Source organism: Magallana gigas, chromosome 3, assembly GCF_963853765.1.
Source record: "Magallana gigas chromosome 3, xbMagGiga1.1, whole genome shotgun sequence".
Classification (NCBI taxonomy): domain Eukaryota; kingdom Metazoa; phylum Mollusca; class Bivalvia; order Ostreida; family Ostreidae; genus Magallana; species Magallana gigas.
Window position 1 is genome coordinate 21,646,999 of NC_088855.1, and position 27,081 is coordinate 21,674,079.

General features: G+C 32.9%; 1 protein-coding gene across 4 annotated transcripts; it reads right to left on the reverse strand.

Annotated features, from left to right (window-relative positions):
- Positions 1-79: 79 nt before the first annotated feature.
- On the reverse strand, positions 80-26,064 carry LOC117692476 (glutathione hydrolase 1 proenzyme). Of its 4 annotated transcripts, XM_066078895.1 has the most exons (13): positions 25,727-26,064; positions 20,458-20,572; positions 5,489-5,767; positions 5,235-5,360; positions 4,912-5,009; positions 4,123-4,315; positions 3,352-3,512; positions 3,114-3,263; positions 2,727-2,881; positions 2,391-2,578; positions 1,935-2,175; positions 1,164-1,277; positions 80-745 (listed from the first exon to the last, which is right to left on the reverse strand). In XM_066078895.1, the coding sequence occupies exons 2-13, from the start codon at positions 20,460-20,462 to the stop codon at positions 596-598; spliced, it is 1,860 nt and encodes a 619-aa protein (XP_065934967.1). In that variant the 5' UTR covers positions 20,463-20,572; positions 25,727-26,064; the 3' UTR covers positions 80-595. The 4 variants fall into 4 exon arrangements, with proteins under 4 accessions (XP_065934967.1, XP_065934968.1, XP_065934969.1 ...); XM_066078896.1 differs by lacking the exon at positions 20,458-20,572; XM_066078897.1 differs by lacking the exons at positions 20,458-20,572; positions 25,727-26,064 and adding an exon at positions 13,770-13,919.
- Between the last annotated feature and the right edge of the window lie 1,017 nt (positions 26,065-27,081).

The window sequence follows — 27,081 nt, forward strand, 5'->3', positions numbered from 1 at the left end:
TTTTTGGAATAAAATAATATCCAATGGTATCTACCTCTGTAGTAAGTTCGAAAAGAAAAGTCAAAGTAATATATAAATAAAAAAAAATAGATTTATTCGCAAAATATTCCAGTAAAATATAAAACTTTTCGGAGTTTTGAGAACAGCAGTGTGGAATTCTATCGTTTTACACAACCCAGTATGAAAATGGTATCACAGTCCATGAAGTCTGCATTTTGAGCATACACGAACACCACAAGGTCTTCTATAGGTCAGATATGACCTTATTTAGACCCTGTTTCATTTTTGGATTATTTGAGAGAGAAAAAAAAACATCAAAGCTAACAAACAAGTTGATAGAGATCACACCATAACATGATTACAAAATGTATATAGCAAAAACTATTAATATATGTACATTCGCAAGTAAACTGATTAATAGATTGTGAAAATACCTGTCTCTAGTATTCATGATTTACTCATGTATGGATACATTTAACAAAGTACTGTAACAAAAAATAACAATGGATACACCATCGACATTCACTGTAAGGCCAACACAACCGACATAATGTAAATGTAGTACGAAATGCGTTTATGGGACTATGCATTTTATTTAATATCCATCCGGAACCCCTCTTTTTCTGTAGTCTGCGTTAGCGGTTATCTTGCCTTCCTCGAGTTGTAGAATTCCCTGAACAATAGAGCCAGCACTGGCAGACATTGTGATGTTGTGGCCGATCCTTCTTAATCCGTTTATAACTTGCTGTGTAAAGAATGTATAATCATATTATTAAAGATGAACAAGATAGGCATGAGATTTTTAACCACATTTACCACAAAAAACCCCACCAACATTTTTTTTGTTTTTCAGAATTTAGCAACTCGTGAAGAATAATTCTGAGAAAGGGTTATGGAATTATATGTAAAGTTTCTAAAGAAAAAAAATCAAATTCACTTTTCTAATTCTAAAGAAAGGTTAAATGTGATTTGATTAAAATTGGTGATAGAAAGATGTCTGTACATGTAGTTGTCTTTATTGCCATGATGCTAATAGAAATAAATGAATTCATTTTATAAATTTTCGATAAGTACTACTAGCATCACTTAGTGAAAATCAAAACTGACTGTATGCAAATGAAAACCGGAAGATCTTAAGATGAGGAGTAAAAAACATCACTTACAGGATCAAATCCATCCTCCACTGTGATGTAGGCTGGTAACAATTGATGATGAAGACGTTTGTGGTCTATGGCTTTCTTTATTCCGTACTTGAACCACAAGGTTTCAATGCTAATCTAAATCAAGGAGCCAAATTCAGTAAAATGCATTCCATCATTCAAAAAGTACTGTAAGACACATACAGATGCTTATTAAAAGACTTTTTAAAAAACTTATCCAATTCAAAAAATGTTTTGAACACGAAAAACCTTTAGAGACACAGTTCCGCCATCATTGTCATATCTTTATGTTGATTTCGCAAAAAAAAAAATCAATATTTAACCCCTATTGCATTGGTGAAACTGGAGGGGACTATACATGTATAGTCTTTATCGCTCTTAGTCTGCCAGTAATTCTGTCCAAACTTCATTATCCAGACTTTTATGTAATAGTGTGACGTTGTAAATTTTGAATTTACCGGGTGGCAGTAAATTCGAAATATACAACATGACATTAGTTTGGTTAGTTGATTTTAAACTTGCTGTAGCTTCATAGTAATAACTATCTACAGATCAAGTTTTAGTTTTCTTAGATTGATAAACAGCAATCAATTTTATACGACTCTTTTTTACAAATCGGGTTCGTCCTTTAAAGAATTATTCACAAACTTTTCCCGAAACCTATTAAGCACAATTTGGTGGTGGTGGTGGGGAGGGAGGGGGGCATTTATTGCTTATGCAATACATTCGTGATGCTTGTTGTATCAAGAAACTACATGTATTCAATCGACTTACCAAAGCACTGGAGGTGGTGATTTTGGTTCCGCCGGAAGCTCCCACTACCAGCTTGACACGTCCGTCAGAGCCCACCACTATACTGGGACACATGGAGGACAGAGGTCTTTTCCCAGGCTTTATGAAGTTTGCAGCAGATGCGGGAACTCCGAAATAATTTGTTGTATTCGGTGTTGAAAAGTCGTCCATCTCGTTGTTGAAAAATATCCCTGTTCTTTTCCCGACCACTTTAGATCCAAAACTATAAAAAATAAAAGGAAAAGTGTTTAGTAGAGAGTCAATTTAAATAACAATTTCACGTATTTCTTAAAAGTTGCGTGCTGTTGTTATCGAGAATAACTTTTGTCTCATGAAAAGAGATCCGCGAAGGTAAAACGTACTTGGGGCTAGAATTTGAAATGATCCAAGAACAACTTTAACCAAAAGAATGAAACGTTATTTACAATTAATACTTACTACAGATTAATGGTACTCGTTATAGAGGCTGCATCCCCATTTGGCGCCAAAACTGCCAGGTGTGATGTTCCGGTTTTTGATTGGTCGTAAAACGTCGGACCGTAATACATAGTGTCATGTGTTGAGTCGTCCGAGATTCTGGATCGAACGTAATCAGCATAACTTGATGATGTCATATTCTTGACCAGCTATGAAATAAATTATATTGTTCATTTCTTTCTGATAATATGAAAAGATTGTGTGACGTGGGAATAAGGAAAAAATACATGCCTGACTCTTTAAAAAATGCTGGAGAACTTTTTCAACATTAAATGTAACAATGTTAAATAACCCTACCTCATCAATCCCATCCTTAAAACTCTGACTCTCTTTGTCGGGGTCCCCAAGACTACTTCTTTTAGCGTACGCAAATTTCATAGCTTCCACAATCCTGTGCCAGGTCAAGGTTGATTTTTCGGTCGTTGAAACGCTATCTGGATTGAATCCATATTCTGTAATGGAAATAAAAAAAATATTAATTTTCCTATTATAAATGAAATGACGTTTTAATATTGTGAAAAAATTAAAAAAGTTGTTTTTTTTAAAAAGATAAGAATTCTTTTTTAACTTTGTAAATAAATATTTTAATAACAAAAAGAAGAAAATAACAACCGTAAGAAAGATTATAGTTAAGATTTAGCATATTTGTTTCTGTGTGTGATTGTGCTGGTTTAAGAAGCTTACTGTCTGCGATGTTTAGTATCATGGCGTACACTGCGCCGCTAGATGGCGGTGGTGGCGTGAAGATGGTAGAATTGTCATTCAGTTTAACCACAAGGGGCTCTTTGGTTACTGCCACGTAATTCTGTAAGTCCTGTTTAGTAATGATTCCACCTATAATACAAAATTTATAGGGTTATATACTTCTTTATCTATGAATGACCAATTGAAAATATTTTTAACAGTGGGCAACCAATCTTACCTGCTTCCCGAATGTCCGCCACGACGTCATCAACTAGGGAGCCATTGTACAGCGCATGCGGATCGTCTGCAATGGCCTCGAATGTTTTTGCCAGAAGAGGCATTTTGATAGTTTCCCCTTGATTGTATGGCCGTCCAGTCTGGGGATTTGTTAATGTTAATCTACAAGTAAAGCATGTTCAACCTTAAAAATATGTTTTCGATTTTTTTTTGGGGGGGGGGGGGGGGTAAAAAGTCTATATTTTACATATTGTTTAAGTATTTATATCATTACCGTAAGCTTATCAAGATTAATTTCAGTTTTTCTATATTAGAACAGGAAATCTGATGAAAGACAAAGAATGTATAATTAAAGGAGCTATATATATTCGATCATTATAAATTTGTGTTGCCATTTATGGAAAAGTTGTTGTGATATTACATATGAAGATCATGTACGTACCAGATTTATGCTAGCCAAATGAAAAAAAATATATTTCATTTTTGTGTGTGTAGCCCTGTTTTTCTGCTGCTTAACGTAACGATTATAGTAATTTATATTTTGAATTCACAACCTGCATATATTGTCGCGAGATGAACAAACGTTAAATAAAATAAATAGTAAACTGACAAGGAAGATCATTAGAACTTAACATGCAATATTCAGATGTGTAGGAATTAAACTAACTTCGCTTCAAATCTGAATTCGCCGTAAGCCAGCTTGTTCTTATTATGATATACTATAATTTGAAATAAAAATGAAAAGCAACTTAAAACTGCATCCTGAACTTGCCTGAGTTGCTCCTGTCTCATTAGCACAGTCGTCTGCTGTGAAATAGCAACTGCTAATGGTTCGCTCACTTTAAACCCGTCTCGGAGTCTTTTGATGGTAGGCTGGAAAAGGTCTTTCCATGGAAGTTTCCCGCCAATTTTCCAAGCTTCGTACAGACCTTTGATTTCCCCAGGAACACCAATCGATAGACCTCCTGTAAATTCAAAATATAAACACTGGAGCTGATTGGATGAAAATTTATGCATAGGATATCTTATGATTTTTGTTGCATTTTACTTTTATCCAACGAGTTGTGAGTGTTCTTTTCCCGATCCTTAGCGAAGGGATAAAACACCTAAACTCGATAGAATTCAAAATATTACTGAACAATAGCAAAATTAATTCTTATTGTCGTCACTGTGGGCATAACCACAATACTTAATTTTAAATTAAGCGTTCAACAACAGTCTTTTATCCATTGCATATGATTACTTGTAACTGCATAATTATTATTACATGATATAGAGCAAATAAATACATGTATCTCTCCGCAATTCACGATTTTAACAATTGCTTTCAAAAACACTTTATGGATAAGCCCGCGCACTACTTCATGGGTAATTTCACGTTGATTTCTTACATATTACTAGATACTTCGCAAAACAAAACAAAATAAACTTTGATTGATATTTGAAGAATTATTTATCTCTCGATAAACAAATAAAAATTATGCTGTCATCCGTATAACAAGTTTTATAATTGAAGTTTGAGTATCGTTGGTATTTTCACGCAAAACAATCAATCTCTTACCCTCAGTCGATGATTTATCCGTGGGTACAAACATGTCCTCCGATGCTGCCCCTGGCGCCATCTCGCGGGCAAGGATTGTGTAGGCTGTATTATTTTCTCTGAATGAAATGATTGGATGAATAATCAGCAAAATGTATGCAAAAAGGGTTCGTTTGGATGCATCAACTGTTCAAAATTCTAAAAACATGCTACATGTAAGTCTGTCTTTAAATGTACGAACAATTCATAATCTATTCGTTTAAAAATAATGAAAGATTAAAGTAATGTATACATAAAAGACTGTTGATAACTGTATTTTTAATTAAAATTAAATATTCTTATACCTATTGTAAATAGTCATGAAATGGCCCCCTCCTATACCGCAGCTGTGGCTGTTTTCTACACATTGACAAAGAATGGTGGCGATCATTGCGTCCACAACGGAACCTTGTCGACGTCCCAGGATTTCACTAAAATGAACAAGAATGTATACTTTTTTAGTCTTATAAAATTTTCTAACAACATGCTATGCTTTTAAGAAAAAAAATGATTTGACCGATCAAACCACAAAAGTTTATTCTCATCAAAACTTTCTCACATGCCAATTTGTGCGCAGCTTCCGGTGTCAGATGATACTGCGGCGTAGCGATAGTGACCTTCAATAGATGGGGAGGCCCCAGGTGGATTAGTGGTTCCGGGAGTGGTTGGGTTGGTATCGGTGGTTCCAGACTCAGTACCTGCCTCTCCACAGGGCGTGTCGTTGTTGTTTTGGTTTCTCGTCAGGACAAAACCAAGCCCAAGGCCTAGGGCAATGATACAAGCAATGATGAGGAAGGTGGCGATAATGATAAGACGCCCTTGTGACATTTCTTTCGACCTGGTATAAATGAAATCAAAATAAAAAGTAAAAATGTTTCCCCTTAATAAATTAAGAGACGTTTGAAAATGAAAATGAATGCGGGTAACTCTTTATATGACAGCTCAACAATGCTGGGTAAGACTGGAAACTGCAATACTTTTATTCGGGGAAAGCTTTAATATCAGCGCCTTTCATTAGCAATGATTTATAGCCATAATGATGCATTGAGTAAACTTGACTCTAATTAATTATTATAATTTAGATTTACATAATTAGTTGTGTCATGATGAGTTACACTCTTATTCATTATAATCAAATTAGATAATTATCTTGAATTTTTACTTTTTACTGAATTGCGAAATTATATGATAGATAAATTAAGGTTTAATGTATAGTGTCATACTACATTTTTCCTGGTTACATGTTTTCTATTTATAAATAAATATTTACATATTCCAGTGTCTTTGTTTGTGATTAAACTACGAATTGGTTTTTAACGTACAGTCTAATAAATTTTATCAATTACTATTTTAACATTTAATTGTACAACTGTTGAATATAAATGTAAGTAATACGGAATAGTTCATTGAATATTATGAGGTGATTAAATACGGTCGGGCGTGACCAAATCCAATATAAAACCTTTCGAGCTTTATTGGGTTTGATCACCCTGACCAAATTTGATCATAAATGTGTTACAACAGACATTGATTATAATGGTCCTTATGTAGTACATGTAATACATGTAATGGCATGTAACACACCATGGCCAGTTATTTCATTATGGATTTCCTAAATAATAGTTGACTCACATATAATGTATAAGTACACCATACTTCATGAAGTGAATTAATGTAAAAATGGACTGTTGATACTTTTCCACGTGTATAAACATGTACTGTGAGAAAAAAACAATACCTAAATTTACACAAGAATGAATTAAATGCGCTTCCTTTGAAACAATTTTCAGTAAAATTTAGTTTCTTCATCATGTCCAGTGAAATAGATACGCTATCGAGAACGGAAAAGATCGCTCCTCTCCATCATAATTTCTCTATGATTTCTTTACACATCCCGTTTTGTAAAATTCCGTAATGGTCAGTGAATTATCTCTCTTGGTCTTCCTTTCGTATTGGCCAACGGTCGGTCACATATAAATAACGGATCATTCAAATAATAAACAGTGTATTCATTTATTGTTTTGATTTATATATGACTTGCATGGCTTAACATAAAACTTCCTCGTTGAGACACTTCCTTTTAGGAAACAGGAAGGTCGTTCACAACATTAAAAATAAAAATGTGATTCACGTATCAAAAATTAATAATCTGAATCTCTTCTTGTTTTGATTTTTTATTCTTGGTTAAAAATTGAATTTGATTTGTTTTAACACATTTATTTTGTTAAATTCAACGTGTACATGTAATTCTATCACTAAATACAATAATATTTAAGAAATTTGTTAACTCAGTTTAAATTCAGATCAGTTGTGCATACCATTTTACAAATTCTCAAAATCTGTGATCTTTAAACTACACACACATAAGATGCTTCTTCATATATATATATATATATATTCACTTCAGGATACAGGGGCTTGGTATTATAGAAGAATGTTCCGTGTTTTTTTATGTTTATTTTTCATCCTTATGAACGCACCTTATAACGATATTAGTCAATACATTGAGATAAAGTCAATCCTACAGCCTAATATCATATTTTGTTTACTTCAAAATATACTATAAGTAATGCAAAATGAAATGCAAATTGCTGACCTAATTACGTGTACTCATACAAGCAGTTATTTGTACTGAAAGTCCAAAACGCAAAAAAATTTAAAGCGTGGCTGTATTATTATTATTATTATTAAATATTTCTTACGGAAAAAATACATTTTATGATTCATACATGTCCTTTGCATGAAAAATCGCATACATACATTTGTATATTGTGTTTTGTCTATTGTTGCTGTCAGTTTTTGTCAATATGAAAGTTTACTTTTTTATGCAAAATAAATCATGAAAAGGTACATTTTTGAACATCTAATGAACTCGAGAATACAAGAAGTATCATGATCATGATGAGGTCAAACAACTCCTAATGCGATGTAGAAAGTAGATCAAAATATTCAGTCAGTCAAAAAAAAAAGGTATCATTGCACAAAATCATTAAAGTTTTATCACTTTTAAAAAATCAGCTAGTCCATGTAGAAATTTGGATGATTCATCATCAAAGTATCCTATATAAATATTTAATTAATGCTGAAATGTCTCAAATGCAAATTCCTTCTACATCCTGGTACATGTACAATTATATAATTATTTTCATTTTAAAAATTTAAAGGAACTTTCTTTTCAAGTTTTTGATTTATGAGATTTTGAAAAGACGAGAAATTTGATGAGTGACAATGACGTCAGGGAAAAGTTGCATCAATTTTGGTACGTCACTGTATATGGCACAAATAAAAATCAAGAATAATGATATTATCTTTACATTATCAGTGTAAAAAAATATTTTTCAAAAGCTTATACATTGTAGGAGTGTTTAAAAAAAACATGAAATTGGTCCAATTGGCACAATCTAAAAAGAAACTTCGAGCTTTCACGCTTTTTAAATGACCAGTCATTTTTATCGTAAGATAACATGATGATTAAATTCAAGCACTTGACTTTTTGAATTTTTAAAACAAATCGATTCCCCATAGAAACAGGTAGATGGCATAAGATTGAGAAAAAAATTCAGAAAATGTACAAAGTGTGACTCTCATAGTATTGGGGATGAATGTCATTATATTTTAGAATGTATACATTTTGTAAACGATAGAAAAATGTTTTTGCCCAAGAGATATCATGAAAACCCAAATATTATAAAATTTAACGAGCTCATGAATACTATTAATGTAGAAAAACTAAAAAACTTGTCAATATTTATTAAGAAAATTTTCAAAGTCTGTTCTTCCAGAAATCAACTTTAACAACCTATTGAATTGTAATTTTAACCTTTTTTTCGCCATTATTACTCCTACCTTGACTGTGTTTGAGTACATTTGTATATTCTGATTTTGAACCTCAAATACCAGGGAACTGGTCTTGAGTGAATAAAGAATTGAATTGAACACTGAATAATAGGTCAACATGAGACCAAGTTGACCGTTCCAATTTTTGTTAATGAGTGCTCATTATGTCTATTCAACAAGAGCACTGCAGGCAAGCCAGTCGTATTCCCCCAACCCTTCACAAATGTCACGTTACCCGGCTTCGACACCTTCAAATACTAGAAGCAGATGGAGTTTTAAGCTCCTTTCTTTAATCTCTATGCACTCCGAACAAAAATCGTTCAGCGCATGGGTCGATTGATAATTTTTTTTTAATTGTGTTTTTGTGAAATCAAGCATAATTTGCATTTTAAAAAATGTCTTTTAAAACGAGTAAGTGACACATCCATCATTATTTAGGACACTGTCACCCTTAAATGCTGAAAATTAATGACATTATATGCTATTGAAGGGGCATGGTCACGAATTTAGTGAAAAATAATTTTCCGACTTTAATGTTTATAGTGCTTCGGTAAGGCTTATTCAATAGGCAACCAATATTTGAGTGTCATTCGTTGAGTTATAAGCGAGTTACAGAGCTTACAGTTCTTTGCTATGTAAACAAAGCTTTTGTTTACGTTTTGAATGTTAAAGTGAAAATTCCAATTTTAGACCTACAATGAATTCCTCGTTTCAAAAGAAATGGGCGTGTCTTATGTAACAATTGACGTTCGATACAAAGTTTAGAACATTCCATTAGAACGAAAAAATTTACCACTTTAATGCGCTTCATTGTAAAATGAATATGCTAAACGTTAGGAACTGTTTATTTATGCTTAAAATGAATAACAACATAGACAAATCAACTTTAAAAAGATTTTATACTTGTATATTGAACCTAGTATGTAAACAAACACAGGGCACGAGCCTTGTTTACATGACAAAGAATTGTGAGCCCTGTATCTTGCTTATTATAATAACTCTACGACTGACCCTTAAATTTTATTTGATCATTAGAAATGTATAACTAAAGCATTGTAAATAATAAAAACAGAAAAACAGAATTTGACCAAGAGTTTACAAAAGGACGACAAAGGTCAAGAACTGAGCTCAAAATTTTTTAAATTTTATTTTCCCCATATTGGTGAATTTATGAATTGTTATTGATGCTTTATCAGTCACTAGATAAAATCAGCTTCCATACACCAGAAACCTAAAAGAATTTCGGTGAAAAAATAATGGCTTTTTTTAATGGTTACCATTAGTCTGTCAAGCAACAAGCGGAAAGAGAACTTTGTTTTGTAAAAAAAAAAAAAAAAAAAAAAAGGACTCTCAGTATGATTTGTTCACAATCATACACAGCATAAAAAATTCCGTATTAAAACAACATTACTCGTGAGAAGAACTAGGAAGAGGGGCAAATGTACATGTATTTATATTTTCTGTTAAATTTGAATGTCAACCTAAGACATTAATGGTTTTGTAAGACTATCCTATAAGACAACGTCAGTTTTAAGTTTAAGCTTCTATCTATTAATTTGAGCAAAAAACATTTAAAATGTCTATAGAATATGTTAAGAGCATTTTGAGAGGTTTAATAGTTGACACATGAACATTAATAACCTTTTACAACAACAACAAAAACTACAAATAATTTAGAACGTTCCAGATTAAAGTACCCAATAAGTAACAATGCACTGTATGTTGTAGGTTATATATTGTAAATAAAATGTACATCAATAAAACAGCGAGTATCATTTCATGTGCTGATAGATTTTTTTAGTATGGCTTGTAAAATGCAATATGAACACCAATTTATACAATTATTTATACATGCGCGGAACCCGACTTTTATTTTTATTTTATTTTATTTTTTTTGAGTGGGGAAAGGGGTCCATGGATATTTGAGGGAGGGGGTCCGAGGCACATTTTCGGTAACTTTACGATATGTAAATTTAAGAAGGCATTATGTGTTATATATTGTAGGATTTCGAGTACAATTTTAACCGTCCTTGAATACCACCCACTTCTTATACTAGTATGTCGTATTTTGTATGCGGTCTCACGATCCCAAAGATGTAAGTTTGCTCAAAGTTCTAAATATTTGTATTATTTGAATGTTAATCTAATATAGGTATTACTGTACAGTAATAACTTTTACATGTATATCAATATATAATATATAAAATAATTTAAACTTCTTTGTAGTATCTTTTTTTTTTGAATTGTTAAATGCGAAAGTTGGGCAGTGTGATTTTTTTTTGTAAGGGTGGACAAGGAATGAGTAAAATCAAAATTCCTGATTAAAGTAAGGACATCATTGTCATAATTTGCAAATGGCATTTAAGTGAATCGTTTCAAATATCCTGGATTGTTTGACGTTAGTTGCAAAGAAGAGAAAACGTGCATGTTAACATTGTGGGTTTTTGTTGGATTTTTTTTTTTTTTGGGGGGGGGGGGTCCTATAACTTTGTCCGACAACCATTTTTTGCTACCGTTACACTTTCGAGTACATTGTAAACGTGTTAGCAAGTACATTGCTGTGCATTTTAGAGGTGGGACCAAGAATACAACTAAAATTGAAAACACTTAAAACACTTACCTACGGCGGCGTGGAAGGGCCGGATGAAAAAAAAATTAATCTTATTCGTTCGAACGAATTAGCTATTTGTTCGGACGAATAAGTTATTTGTTCGGACGAATTAGGATTTGTTCGGACGAATTAGCTATTTGTTCGGACAAATAAGTTATTTGTTCGGACGAATTAGGATTCGTTCGGACAAATAAATTATTTGTTCGGACGAATTAGGATTTGTTCGGACGAATTAGCTATTTGTTCGGACAAATAAGTCATTTGTTCGAACGAATTAGGATTTGTTTGGTCGAATTAGCTATTTGTTCGGACAAATAAGTTATTTGTTCGGACGAAATAGGATTTGTTCGGACGAATTAGGATTTGTTCGGACGAATTAGCTATTTGTTCGGACGAATTAGGATTTGTTCGGACGAATTAGGATTTGTTCGGACGAATTAGATATTTGTTCGGACAAATAAGTTATTTGTTCGGACGAATTAGGATTTGTTCGGACAAATAAGTTATTTGTTCGGACGAATAAGTCATTAATAGTGGTACATGTATGAGAGAGAGAGAGAGAGAGAGAGAGAGAGAGAGAGAGAGAGAGAGAGAGAGAGAGATGGATACATAAATGTGAAAAGTCTAATCAGTTTACATGATCGTGTGCGGATCCAGAAAAATTTACCGGGGTGGGGCTGGGTGGGGGAGGGGGGGGGGGGTCTGAGAGATAATTTTTTTGCGGGGTGGGGGTCCAAGGCCCCCCAACCACCCCGGCTCTAGATCCCCGTATAGGTGTATGCCAACTCTAGGCAGCGCAGGTTTTTTCTTTGGTAACTACAAGTTTTTTTTCGCACAATGCCAGACGAAATGTTTCCAATAGTCATAATTATATGATTCCGCAGGTGGATTTTGATTGTCGATGTTTATATTGAAAATGTAGTCATTCTCCTGTTTACTTGGGACACTGGACATACGAAATTATCTTTCGCCTTAACTTTATACATATACATGTATACGATCAAAGTTAACTGATATGCTTCGTGATCGAATTGTAATAATCGCACAATTACTTAAGTGACTTATAAAACAAACCAATTTTTACTTATACTTTATAATATATAAAAGTCAGCAAAATAACCCCAAACTATAATATAAGAAAATAATAAAAATAGAATTTAATGACGTCCGTCAAATAGACCTCTGATGACGTATTTACATGTTAAAATTATCATATGGCTTTGTAAAGTTTTCCTTTGTTTGGAATCTTAGGAGCCCAAATAAAAACGTTATCAATAATCATACAATTGATCATAACTGATTGAATCAAGTTCTGGGGAAAATTAAAATAATTGTACGATTTAAGGTGAAATAAAAGCTTACAAAACAATTGACAATTTTATACAATATTTTCAAAAGGTTGTATCTCATTTTTCTTAACTATTATTGAAAATATTGTTTATGAATCATAATATCGGAAACATCTGACGCCTATTTTCATCGGTCAAATGCGGCATCCAGATTATTTATAGATAGAAACTGCATATGATGACGACTAACTTTGATTTTGTATCCACGATTTTTGATGCTATGTCTGATTTTAAAAATGAAATAGATTCAAAGTTGACTAAAGAGACAACCATTAGGGTTAACATTAGTTTTAGACTATCGGAAACCCATGGCACCATGATAATATACCTCCAATCCTTTAGATAAATAGAGTTTGAAAATTGAGCTTGACAGCAATATATGTCAGATATTGCGTGCATGTCAGATAATATAACACCTATGTCTATATTATTAGCAATTTATCATTTGAAGGAAAGGGGTGGCTTGACCCCCCCCCCCCCCGCCTTTCATCTACATCATTACCAGAGCAGATAGTCTAAATTACTCCTCATATAAACTAATAACTTATTCGTCCGAACAAATAGCTAATTCGACCGAACAAATCCTAATTCGTCCGAACAAATACGTAATTCGTCCGAACAAATCGTAATTCGTCCGAACAAATACGTAATTCGTCCGAACAAATAACTTATTCGTCCGAACAAAAAACTTATTCGTCCGAACAAATCCTAATTTGCCCGAACAAATAGCTAATTCGTCCGAACAAATAACTTATTCGTCCGAACAAATCTTAATTCGTCCGAACAAATAACTTATTCGTCCGAACAAATCCTAATTCGTCCGAACAAATAACTTATCTGTCCGGACAAATACGTAATTCGTCCGAACAAATCCTAATTCGTTCGAACAAATAGCTAATTCGTCCGAACAAATCCTAATTCGTCCGAACAAATAACTTATTCGTCCGAACAAATCGTAATTCGTCCGAACAAATAACTTATTCGTCCGAACAAATAAGAATTATTTATTTTTTCATCTGGCCCTTCCACGCCGCCGTACTTACCCCATTATTTCGAAAAATATTTTTAAAATCCTTCAGTTTTACATGTATAGCTTACTGCATGAAAAGAAGATATTTGATAGCACATTCAAAAAGACACGTGATCAAAAATCTTCCCCGTGTCTCTCAATTATTGTAAGAATTGCAAGTCCGTGTCATACTCGTCTTAACGATAAACGCATCAAATTATCGAACGGTTTAAATCGAGGGTCTGACATGAATTAAAGTACATTAGAATAGACGTGGATGTACATGCATAGTACAATCACATACATGTTTACCAAATGATCCAGTTGAAAAAAATAATGCTTTCGTGGGGTTTTTAAAGGGGCATAGTCACGAGTTTGATCAAATTTTATTTTTATTTTTTTATTCTTTACAATGCTTTAGGAATGCATTTATATTGATAAAATGAAATTTTAGAGTCATTCGTAGAGTTATAAGCAAGATACAGGGCTAACAATTCTTTGTCATGTAAACAAGGCGTATGCCATGTTTTTGTTTACATGGGTTAAATATACTAGTAAAACAATCTTTTTCAAGCTGATTTGTCTATCTACTGATTCGTCTTAACCATAAATAAAAAGATCCTTACGTATAACACATTCTTTTTAGGTCTAAAACTGTAATTTTCAATTCAACACTCAAAATGTAAACAAAAGCTGTTGTTTAGATAACAACAAATCGCAAGCTCTATAACTCGCTTATATCTCAACTACTGACACTCTTTTGGTTGCCTATTAGAAATGCCTTTCAGAAGCATTGTAAACATTAAAATCGGAGAGATTATTTTTTATCAGAATCGTGACCATGCAATGTAATTTGTTTCAAATTTGATATCATCTCTTCATTTTATTACCTTAAGAATCATATTAATAGAATTTTGGTTTAAATTAGAAGTGGCTCAATGGTACTTTTCATTTAACACTGTCCTATGTTATGTAATCTCCCGCAAAACCGGTTTTGTGTTTGAAATCCTTCTTTATTCATTGAATTTGTTGAATGAGTCAGAGTAATGAAAGAAGCATTTCCAAAGTAAAAAATGTCCGGGAAACATTATCAGAGCATAACCGAATCACTTCAAATAATTCTGAAGCGAAGAATAAATAGTGCCCACTGACTCATGATTAAGTAATTTTCAAATTCGACCACACTTTGACTCTTGAATGATAAGGCCCTATTGCTTTAGCTTATTTAACAAATTCATCTTGCACTTCGATAAAACAATGAATTCTTTTCCATATGCTAACCTTGGTCACCTATTTTGCAATAATGGAACCATATGAACACAGATGACAATAAAATACTTAGTAATAATTATGATTTTCATTATTTTAGATTTCAGATACTGAAAAAACAGTCCTTTGAATAATGACCTTCTCAATTAAATATGCTGTATTGCGGATGGGCTCACACAAGCCCTACGATGTTCTAAAAACAGTGAACTCGAAGATTTAGTGATATGAGTGTCTGCAAAACGGGAACACGGTCACATGTGTTTAAATGTCAACACATATGTAAAAGTACAATTTAAAATTTCCAATGGATGCAATAATGGCAGGCCAAGAATTGCTACTTTTCTCTGGTTTAATGGGTATAGTTTAAATGAGATAGAAAAAAAAATCTACTTCTTCTAAGAAATAAGGACAGCTTTAGATCTAACAGTTTGCAAAGGATGCCAACGTGAAGCGCCCCGCCTATCCTGTATCCTGTATGACGTTGGTCGTAAAGAGCAGACAAGGTTTTGTTTGTATGCTTTGATTACGATGCTGAACACCCAAATTCACCACTGTTACCTTTATGTTGAAAAATGGGGAAATGTCCTATGTTAAGCACTTTGTTTTTTCATTTACAACATTATGTACAGTTAATGTTACACTTACTTGTATGTGTTTATTGTGAACAATAATTTAATGGCAATTTGGGGGACTAAATATTTATTTAACAGATGTACCTAGAAATACAAAATAAAAAGTCCGTTGCACAATTTTGTAACGATACGTGATTCAGATAATCTCCGGTGTCTCTCTTGCATTTTCAAAATGAGCGGCCCCTATCGCCTGTGACAATACGGTCAGTGGTTTTACACACAAATGTCAAACGGCTTGAATAGGAGGTCTCGCATGAAGTAATTTAACGATAAAATGGGTTTTTTGGTTGGCTCATTCGAGTATGAAGCTAATGAGCATTTCAGACAAATGTGTAGTTTCTTTCAGTAATACAATGGGCAATATGAATCACCATAGAAAGCATTTTATTGCTTTTGCTTTCATTTTCCTTTGAATCTTTCATTATTTATCCATAAAACGTCTGTAGCAGGGCGAAACAATTTAATAATTTTGCTCGTCAAAAAATTGCGTATAGCAAACAGCCATGTTCAATTTTTCCATTTATGAACCACATACTACAACTACATGTACATGTATTTTAAAAAACTGCCCACGTCAGTCCCTGTTTAAATGGAGCTACGATTTCATAACAGCAAAGTCAATCCCATTTCATATTTACATCTACCGAGTACGATTCCCTCTATTTCTTACAGAAACTTATTGCTAATTCATAGCTCTACAGAAACTGACAGGACTGAAATCTATACGCCCCGTTTGTCGATTGGCCGAAATTTTACTTACACCGATCTAGGAAACATCACAGACTGCACGAAATAATCATAATGATGTCAGACTCAAATTCCCATAGGAGACGATTTGGCTGTTTCTTTTAGCTTATGTACAGATGTACCATAACAGTAAATTTGTTAATTTAACAAAAAATTTTAGAATCACTTATTAAATTGTTTAAAGAAAAATGTAAATATAAAATTTAACAATGAAAAGCTTTCTTTGATGATCCATGCGAGTTATAAAGGTACATGTAGCGATCATTGCAGAAAAAATTTAAATAACGCGCTTCGTCTCACCATCTTTGACAGTTAATCGCGAAATAAAGTCGCCGCGAATAAAAGTTGGTTTACAGCAAGTGCTTTGTATAAAAAATAATATAGGTAAATATTCAAAATTTTAAAAAGATGGATTATTAGGAAGTTTTGGTTTAACTTATTATTGATTATGGTATAAAATAAAATTTGCAGAACTTTAAGAAAGATCTGACAGTTAATTTATTGGTCATTTAGCCTCTTACATATGTGACAACAAGATAATAGTGACAAAGAATGTTGTGAATATAGCGATCATGATATGTGATTATATTAATTTAATTTTTTTTATAAATGTATTAAAACATAATGGATAAAAAAATTTCAAGATATAGCTTGTTAATATCTATGAACACAACTATACAAAACGGATAGATCGGTAAAATTTGTGCTTATTGAGCAAGAACATCGTAAACTATTCCATACCTGAAGCAACATTTCAGAACGAATGGTCGGGGGGGGGGGGGGAGAGAGAGAGAGAGAGAGAGAGAGAGAGAGAGAACTATCGACTCATATTATCAATGATTCAAGGCTTGCTCAAACAAGTACGAATAAATATCGCATGCTATTGAGCGTTACATTGTCAATTGTCCATCGAAAATATAGCATCAGTGGCTTGATGATCGTGAAATAAACAGATTTTTCCAAGGACGCTCTTATATGAAGAAGAAGAATTTGGTTGATAAAATTTAAACCCATTTTACAGCAACATGATCTCTATACATGGGATCGAGTTTTTTGTTACGGTCGTCCAAAGAATTTATGCAGTCCAATCGATTTAAAAGTTTTTTAAACCATTCATACATTTTATTTAAGAGGCATTTCTTAAGTAAATATAAAAGGAGTAAAGTTGTTTCCTTTGCAGAAAGGTAAATTTTTTGTCTACGAAACAGGCAAAAATCATTTTGAGATGTTTATAAGCCGACACATTGTCCTGTGATCCACAAAACAAAAAGGGTTCATACACCAGTCAAAATTTCCTCACGCAAGTTTTTGTATTTCACTGTTCCTAATTCTAATTATTTTGACCATGACAATAATTAAATATAAAGAATGACGAAAACAAAGCATTTTTCAAAAATGCAATCAAACTTTATAAAAAAAATCAAAAAAGTACAGGTACCCTACGATATAAAAATCACAACATTGGCATCTCGTATGTTCCCCATTTGCCCTTACGTAACAGCATCTCATAGAAATCTCACAATTGAATAAAATAAAACCTTGTGAAAGGTAGTTTTATTTGTTTATGTGATTTAGTTCTTCGAAATTCGGGTGCCGAGGATCTGTTTCACTCTTGAATTTATCTCGCCCAAACCATACAGGCCATTAATATGTTCTAAAATGTGCCGTGCAGCTGCGCTTGTTATGCGGTGTCTATTAGAAAGGTGAAATGTTTCCTTATAAAGCGGTCATGTTGACGTGTCGTTACATGACGTTTTGGTCTGCATGGTAGGTCTTCAACACTTCCGGTTGCATTAGATTTTCGGTCAAGCCTTAAAATAATTTTTATGATATCTGTAAAAACATCTAGCAATCTGTAAGGAATATTATGGATCTAAAATAGCTGTTTTATTGTACAGGATATCATTTTTAAAGGCTAAAAGTAAACAGAGCAAATATCGTGAAAGGAAACAAACTAGCGCGAACCGCACTGTGTTTGGACCACGTCAACTGATCTTGGGCAGATATGCACCGCATTTTATTCAAAAAATTTAGTCTTTTTTATAAGCAGTTAAATGCAGGGAATCGATCGAGTCAAGTCGTTTTAAAAACATATCGAACACGGGTCCCATGCTTTTCAACATATACGATCATGGTCCAGTAACTACTAACTCGATATATAAAAAAATTTAGACATGAACAGTTGAACACTTTTAACAGCAGTTGGTAGTGGCAATGACTTAAGACATTCAGTTGAGTTTTCTAAACAATAAAAAAACTATAGGGCGTTAGAAATTTTGACCAGTATAGATTTTGATTAAGAATGCTCTGATCTTTAAACATTTTGGTCAGTCAATATTCGAGCAGTGTTGACTTAGAATAAACATTCTTAAACTTCAAAAAATTGGTAATATTGTGCAATATTTTGACATACACAGTAAGTAGAACAACGTCGCGCTCAATATATTGACTTTAATGGGGCATGGTCACGATTTTGAGCAAATTCTATTTTTATGTTATTTTTTACAATGCTTTTGAAATGCATTTCTAATGATCAAATATAAAATTTGAGAGTCACTCTTAGAGTTATATGTAAGACAAAGAGCTCACAATTCTTTGTCAAGTAAACAAGGCCCGTGCTCTGTTTTTTTTTTACATAGGTTCAATATACATGTACCAGTAAAAAAATCTTTTTTCAGCTTATTGTCTATCTTTTTATTTTATTTTTTACAGCAGAGATAAACAATTCCTAATGTTTAATACATTCGTTTTAGGTTTAAATTTGAAATTTTTACTTCAACATTCAAAATGTAAACAAACGCTTTGTTTACATAACGAAGAATTTCAAGCTCTGTAACTCGCTTTTAACTCAACAAATGACACTCAAATCTCAGTTGCCTATTAAAAATGCCTTTCTGAAGCATTGTAAATATTAAAATCGGAAAATAATTTTTGACCAAAATCGTGACCATGCCCCTTTAAGACTATAATTATGTACATAGTATAAGGTGAATTCCAATACCCCGGGGTATTTATCTCGTCAGGGTATCTGTCCTTTTGATACCTGGCTGTATAAACAAACCTCCGAAAATTCACTGCATCTAATATGCGGCTTCACGTTCTCAACGATTAATATCAATGATAGTGAATTCAAAATCTGGGGAATTTGCGGCTTTCCAATGTACATGCATTAGGACCTATGTTGAACCTACGTGTTATGAGTATTTTAAATAGTGACGTGGGTTCTATCCACGTTGATTTTTCTCAAATGTGCTCACTATAAAACATTGCCACGTTTTATATCGCTTTCAAACGACTTTGTATAGTCAAGAATGTTTGTTTAATCGCTTTGCTAATATGCAACTTCAAAGCTTTATTCGATATTTTTTCTAGAAATAAAATAAAACGTAAAGTATAATTCAGCAAACGTTCCAATTGATCCACCAACAGAATAATGTTGATTTAATGTCTCCTTCCTCTTATTTAAATAGACACAATTCAAGTAGGCTCGGTACATTTTTTCAGGATAAAGATTATCTATAAGCATCTAAAAATCCTTAATTGTTTAAAATAAATGCTAATTTTGGTGAAGTTAAGCGTGCATTTAAATCAGATGTATTCATCAGTGCTTAAATATTACGAAAAAAAAAACCATTTGTTGATATTTTCTACATAAAAATGGCACTGAAAACGGGCCCATACTCTATAGCATCAGTGCACTCGTTCTTTAAAAAACCACCAGCTCTTCAAGAAAAATTTGGGACAGTTTATCGCAACATGTTTGCTCAAATGTCCTATTTTGAGTGTCTGCTAACCTTTATCGTGGGCGAGATGTTGTCCAAATTCAGACAACGTCGTGTTAATATCTTTGTTACGTTGTTGGACATCTAATAAATTAATTTCTATTAAAAAATAATTTTAAAACCAAAAATTGTATAAAAAATGCTAGGGCATGCCTTTTCTTTTATAACTATATGTTTACATGATAAATATATAGCAAGAACAGGCACATCACTGTCTAAATAAGTGTGTATGATTTTCAATAGGTGTAGCAAGGAGTGAAAAATTAATAAATTTTATAAACAAACCACTTACCCCATCCTCTTAAAAAAAATTCTAAAGTCCTTCACATGTAGTTGTTAAGGCACGTTATCCAGGGATCGTCTCATCTAGTTTACCCAGTGTTGTCAAAATGTTAAGCCCCGTTCATCTGTGACAAAACGGTCAGTGTTTATGCATACAAAATGTCAAACAGTTTAAAAAAGGGCGATACGGAAATCGAAGTCTTGAAAGTGACAAAGGGTGAATGTGGGTGTGTTTCGATTTATGAATTATTTTAATCATCCAGTTGATTAGCATTTTTACAAAATTCTATTTGGCAATACGTTTCTTAATGGGTTTTGTCATCATTTCTTTTTTACAAATTTCAAGTTTTGGGAAATGGAAGAAATTGCACAATGCAGTAAACCCTCGTTTCTCATGCCTACTTTTTTTTTATTTAGATTTTTTATACCTAGCTTGAATTAAGTTGTAAATCAATCTTTTGACTAGACTGACTTGTATTTTTATCATTATGATAGTACAATGTATCAAGTAATTGCCGCATATCATTAATCAAGATACAGCCTACTCCGGATTCAAAATATCCGATTTCATTATAACCGTTATTTTGATGCAAAGAAAATAAAAGGTTAAAACTGGGGATTTATATTTATTTCAAAATAAGCGGAATTTCAAAATAAGCGACTTCAATATAAGTGGAGTAAGCTGTATGTTAGAAGATGAATGAGGTCATATAATCCATATACTTCAGATCGTCTTATGAAAAATATATTCGCAAACTATTGTATAAATGTAGATAATTTAAAGATGTATAAAATCCTCGCATGGAGAAACGGTCTACATACACTTAGGCGCGACTTAACTTGTTTGTGTTTTAACGTTAGACTTGTATGTAAAATCTGTTGAAATTTTTTATAGCAAAAATATCACAAAGAAGAACGTAAATGCAATTTATGTGAAGTCGATCAGATCGGTATCGAATACCATTATCTACTAATACTATGTTGTAGTGGCGGTTCGATCTTTATCAATTGAATATTCGCTAAATTTGGAATTCACATTAAAAATAATTGTTTGTCATTTGGACAATGTATATTTATTCACATTTGAGAATTTGACATTACAAGAATACAGCTTTCTTCTTTTTCACTACATTTCAAACATACAAATAGGCTAGCTGGTTCATTCCATCACAAGGGTTCGTATTATCTAGCTGCCTGTGAGAGTAACCGTGAAAACCTTTATTATTCCAAACAGTTTTTTGTGAAGATAGAAAAATTTTAAAAATGGTTCTATTCTTCCACTATGATAACATGTCAAGTCGCTTGATCGAGCGTGCTAATCATACAGGAACTTAACAACAGCGCAGAGAATACTAATAGCCCGACATGAAATGAATGTTGGATTTTTTTTTTTAAATTAAGCAATAATTGTTTAAAATTGTAAACATTTATTAGTGTTCATCAATTGTTGACCATTATACAATTAGCATATAAGTCTTGGTTCATAACTATTTATGCTGCAAATTTAATTTCTCTAGCATTAACTAGTATTATATTTTCTTCATAATTCAATCAAACTTATCAAAATGCAGTTCCCAGTCAAATTTTTACTGATATGTGCCGCGTACGGATATCTAAAACGGAAGACATTGTGTCCGCCGTTTATACACCTGAGAATTTGCTTGTTTGTTTTTTGTTGATATGTGTATCTATTCTAAATTCATTTTAAAATTATTAAACTAAACACTTATAATGTTATGAAGTATTTACGCTGTATTTAATAGAAATAAATGCTTTCACATAATCTTCTCTCATATGTTTCTGAAAATGCAAATACAGTGACCGAACGTATTTATATCACACATTTAAGAAAGCATTTTCCCTGGGATTTATTTTCTTGGAAATGAATTATTTCTTAAACTTTCGTATATATCAAAAGTAGCAATTACACATGTAACTGCAGTTTGATCGGTTTGGTATCTTGTGATGCCTCTTCAATCTGACCTGAGAACACATTATATATACTTCTCAATAAAAAAAACATTACTTTTATGTATTAAAAATACTAGTAAGTTTATTTATAAAGTAAGCCAATGTTTTATTTCAAACGCAGAAGTGTGCAATACATACAACCAAATTTCAGTACTTTCAGTACTTTGGTTTCACGGGATTCATATAACAGTGGCTCTGTCTTAAATCAAAATATGCCGCAGGGTACACGTAATTACATGCAGGCATGTATCGTCATGAAAATTGTCACGAAGATACAGTACATTCCTTGGTTACCTTGAATAAAGCAACGTCGTTATTTACAAACTGTGAAACAAAATTTAGCTTCACTAACTTAACAACTAACCCCCTCCCAATCCAAGAGGAGAATCAGTTGTTAAATTCTAATTGTATAATCATTACTTGTTTGTAAAGGCTATTGATACTTATAGAACCATTTTAACAAGAGACTATTGGTAGCTGTGTCAATCGGCAATGCGACGTAGGTTTGTCTATTTCACTGTATGCCAACCAGTATTGGCTCTTTGAAATCAACAAGATTTGTCTGACTGTCGAGTGAAGACTAAACAATAAGTGTATATTTAGCCTGAAATCATCGTCATTTTTACTTGTTTTGATGCAAGAAATAGATAGTTTCATCCTACTGAGAGTACAAGGCCTCGCTAAAATGGTCCTATGTACAAGGATGTTCAAAACTATCCCTCCCCCCCCCCCCCCCCCCCGGAAAGAAAAAAAACAGCTCAAGAACCAGATATCGCCAAGAACTGTTTAAATAAAATGGAATAAGAGGGTCTTTTAGTTACAAGATGATTTTTTTATTACTCGACAGTGTCTAACGTCACCCAGATTTACATGTTAAGCATGTTTTGAATAACTTTTTAATTTTCTCAATACTGAGTACTGAATGTTCTTTCTTTATATATATATATATATATATATATATATATATATATATATATATATATCTCATACTTGTGGTGTATATTACCCGTGTGATAAACCTTTGCTATATCACACGGGTGATGCTATATCAAATACTTCCGGTCGGAACTACTTTTGACACAGTCCCTCGCTTCAACGCTTCAGTGACCTATTTTCGAAGATTTGCTAGTACTTTCAACATAACTATATCTACTACAAAAATTAATAAAAAATTGATTTTGTCAAAGATTTAAATTACAAATATGAAGGAAAACACGTAACTGCGTAGCACAGGCGTCGGAACCGGGGGCTATTGTTAGTGGGCGGGGGGGTGGGGGTGGGGGGTAGCCCCCCCCCCCACCTTTTTTGCAAAGTTATTCATAACCGTAACCACAAGACCCTTTTTTCTTGTTTGTCAAGATTTTTGATAAATTTAGCCCACTTCCAACATTCAATTTGCTTTGTGAAGTTTATAAAACTACAAATTACGTAAACTATCGAGGAGTTCATCCTGACGACACGATGAAAACAGAGCGCTCTGGTTGTGTTTATATACAAGAACTTACCGAAATAATGTTTCATGATACTTTTATTCCACGACCAGTAAGCATCCTTATCCACTATTCTCCATTTTGGTTCATAAGGCTAGCCTAGTGTTTGTTTTATTAAACATCATGCATCAACAACTGTTCCTCGTTCGAGTCAATTCAAACTAACGAGCATTCGCAACTTTGTGTATGTCAACAAACTTGATTATTCAAGTCTTCTAGTCGGAATTTCCATTTAATTAAGTGAATAAGCTCTAAGAAAAATTATTTAGAGCTAAAGAATTATTTTAAGGTTTATTTCAGTGAAACTTTACATTAAAACAGTTAGATTTATCTCAGGAATGACGTACTACATTGTATTGCGCAAGGTCACAATAGCCGCATAACACAACGTTGCATCATCGTTTTTAATCTTTGAAAAAAAAACAATTTGGGTCACACAAGGGACTGTCTCAAAAGCTTCATAATATAAATCAAATTGTATGAGATAAATAGAACATCTATAATTGTGTGATTTTATATTTGCTTTATCCAACTCGTTGAAATGGTTATATTCGCTCGGCAAGCCTCGCGAATATATACACCATTTCAACTCGTTGGATAAAGCAAATATAAAATCACACAATATAGATATCCTCTATATTTATATATATAAAATTTCCCAATACAACAAAGATAAATTTATTTAGTATAAGCGCCTGATTATGGACATTTTATTCACACATACATTGCCTACATTGGTTGCATTGTAGAAGGTATTTAAAAAACAATTGAGGTAACCCCACAAAACTTCGTTAGATCAGTGATTTTGCAAAATCCGTTTTCCTACTGAACGACTTTCACAATACAATGAACATCTTGTTCTAACATATAAATTGTACATGTTTACTGACGTTATATGTCAACCAGGTTTATATCACCCCAAGGTAGTGTAGATTCAAGTTTGTTTAAATCATGATCCCCGTGAATAGTGAATAGAGAGTGCCACAATTGGGAATAATTTACAAAGTAATATAAAAAAAAATTTAAAATATTCTTCTCTTAAACAAATTGGCAAGAAAAGCTGTAATTTTATAAAATCCGTATTAACATGCAATATTGTAACATGTACAGTAAGAGGACCATCGTCCATTCAATATAACTTTAATACTACGTCGAATGATAAGATGAATTCCAATACCGAGGTATTTATCTTGTCAGGGTATATGTCCTTATAATACCTGGCTGTATAAACAAGTCTCCGAAATTTCACCGCGTCTAATATGCGTCTACACGTTCTCAACCAAATAATATCATTGATAGTGAATTCAAAATCTGGGGAATTTTCGGTTTTCCAATGTACATGTATTAGGATGCTAGTCAAAATTAACTTCCTTTTTAAATTTCGATTGCAATATCGGTTTGATTAGAACAGTATATTCCTCTAGTTTACGGATAGAAATACTTATTAATAAATACCACTCGCTCTTCGGGTACAATTTAGGACAGTTTATCGCGACATAAAATGTTTGCTCAAATGTCTCATGTATTTTGAGTGTCTGCTAATCTTTATCCTGGGTGAGATTTGGCCAATGGAAACAAAGTCGTGTTAATATCTTTGTTACGTTGCTGGACATATAATTCATTAAATTCTATCAATAAAAAGTAATTTTCAAAACAAAAATCGTATGAATAAATGCAAGAACTGTTGCCTTTACCTATTCAATTATATGTTTACATGGTAAACATATAGCAAGAACAGGAACATTACTGTCTAATTCGGTGAGACTGATTTTTACAGGTGTAGCAAGAAGCGCAAAAATAATTTATTTAAACACTTACCCCATCCTAAAGAAAAGCAATGTCTAAAGTCCTTCACAGGTAGTTAGTAAGTCTGACAATGACAAATAACGTTCAGTGCGACACATTATCCGGGGATCGTCTCGTCTCGTTTCCCAAGTGTTGTCAAAATCTCAAGCTCCTTTCATCTGGGACAAAACGGTCAGTGTTTACATATACAGAATGTCAAACGGTTTAAAAGAGGGCGATACGGAAATCAAAGTCTTGAAAGTGGCAAAGGATGAATGTGGGAGTGTTTTAATCATCCAGTTGATTTTAAAACATTTTCACAAAATTTGGCAATACGATTTTTATGGGTTATTCCTTCGTTACTATTTCACAAGCTTCAGGAAATGAATGAAATTGCACAATGCAATAAACACTCATTTCTCACGACTTCACTTTCTTATTAAGGATTTTCTTTACCTAGCATTAATTGTAAATTACGGCGGCGTGGAAGGACCAGATGAAAAAATAAATAAATCTTAATTGTTCGGACAAATTAGGATTTGTTCGAACGAAATAGGATTTGTTCGGACGAATAAGTTATTTGTTCGGACGAATTAAGATTTGTACAAACGAATTAGCTATTTGTTCGAACAATTGGTTCAACTCCCCCCTTTAAATAGCTAATTCTTCCGAACAAATAGCTAATTTGTCCGAACAAATCGTCATTTGTCCGTACAAATAAATTATTCGTCCGAACAGATAGCTGATTCGTCCGAACAAATCCTTATTCGTCAATTCAAATCCTTATTTGTCCGAACAAATAGCTAATTCGTCCGAACAAATAACTTATTTGTCCGAACAAATCGTAATTCGTCCGAACAAATAACTTATTCGTCCGTACAAATAACTTATTCTTCCGAACAAATAGCTTAATTGTCCGAACAAATAGCTAATTCGTACGAACAAATCGTAATTCGTCAGACTGGTACAAATAGCTTATTTTTCCGAACAAATAGCTTATTCGTCCCAACAAATCCCAATTCTTCCGAACAAATAACTTATTCGTCCGAAAAAATAAAATATATTTATTTTTTTCATCTGGCCCTTCAACGCTGCCGTAGTAAATCAATGATTAGACACGAATCTTAAGACTAGACTTGCTTGTATATTTATCATAGTATCAAATCATTGCCGCATGTCATCAATTTAGATATCAAGGAATGTGAAGTGGCCGTATTATCCATATACTTCAGATCATTTTATGAAAAATGTATTGTCACATTTTATGTAATCGAGATAATTAAATGTATAAATATATAAAAATACCCCCATGGAGAAACGGTATTCATACACACAGCTGCGACTTAACTGTTCTTGTTGGTGTTTTTAACCTCAGGCTCGGTACGTGC

Bases quoted from the DNA above. Each gene is read 5' to 3' on its own strand.
- LOC117692476 (XM_066078894.1), bottom strand. From the start codon at position 6,741: ATGATGAAGAAACTAAATTTTACTGAAAATTGTTTCAAAGGAAGCGCA. The intron at 5,768-6,667 runs GTATTGTTTTTT...CATTTATACCAG, and splicing joins TCATTCTTGTGTAAATTTAG to GTCGAAAGAAATGTCACAAG. The intron at 2,882-3,113 runs GTAAGCTTCTTA...TTTCCATTACAG, and splicing joins GATACTAAACATCGCAGACA to AATATGGATTCAATCCAGAT.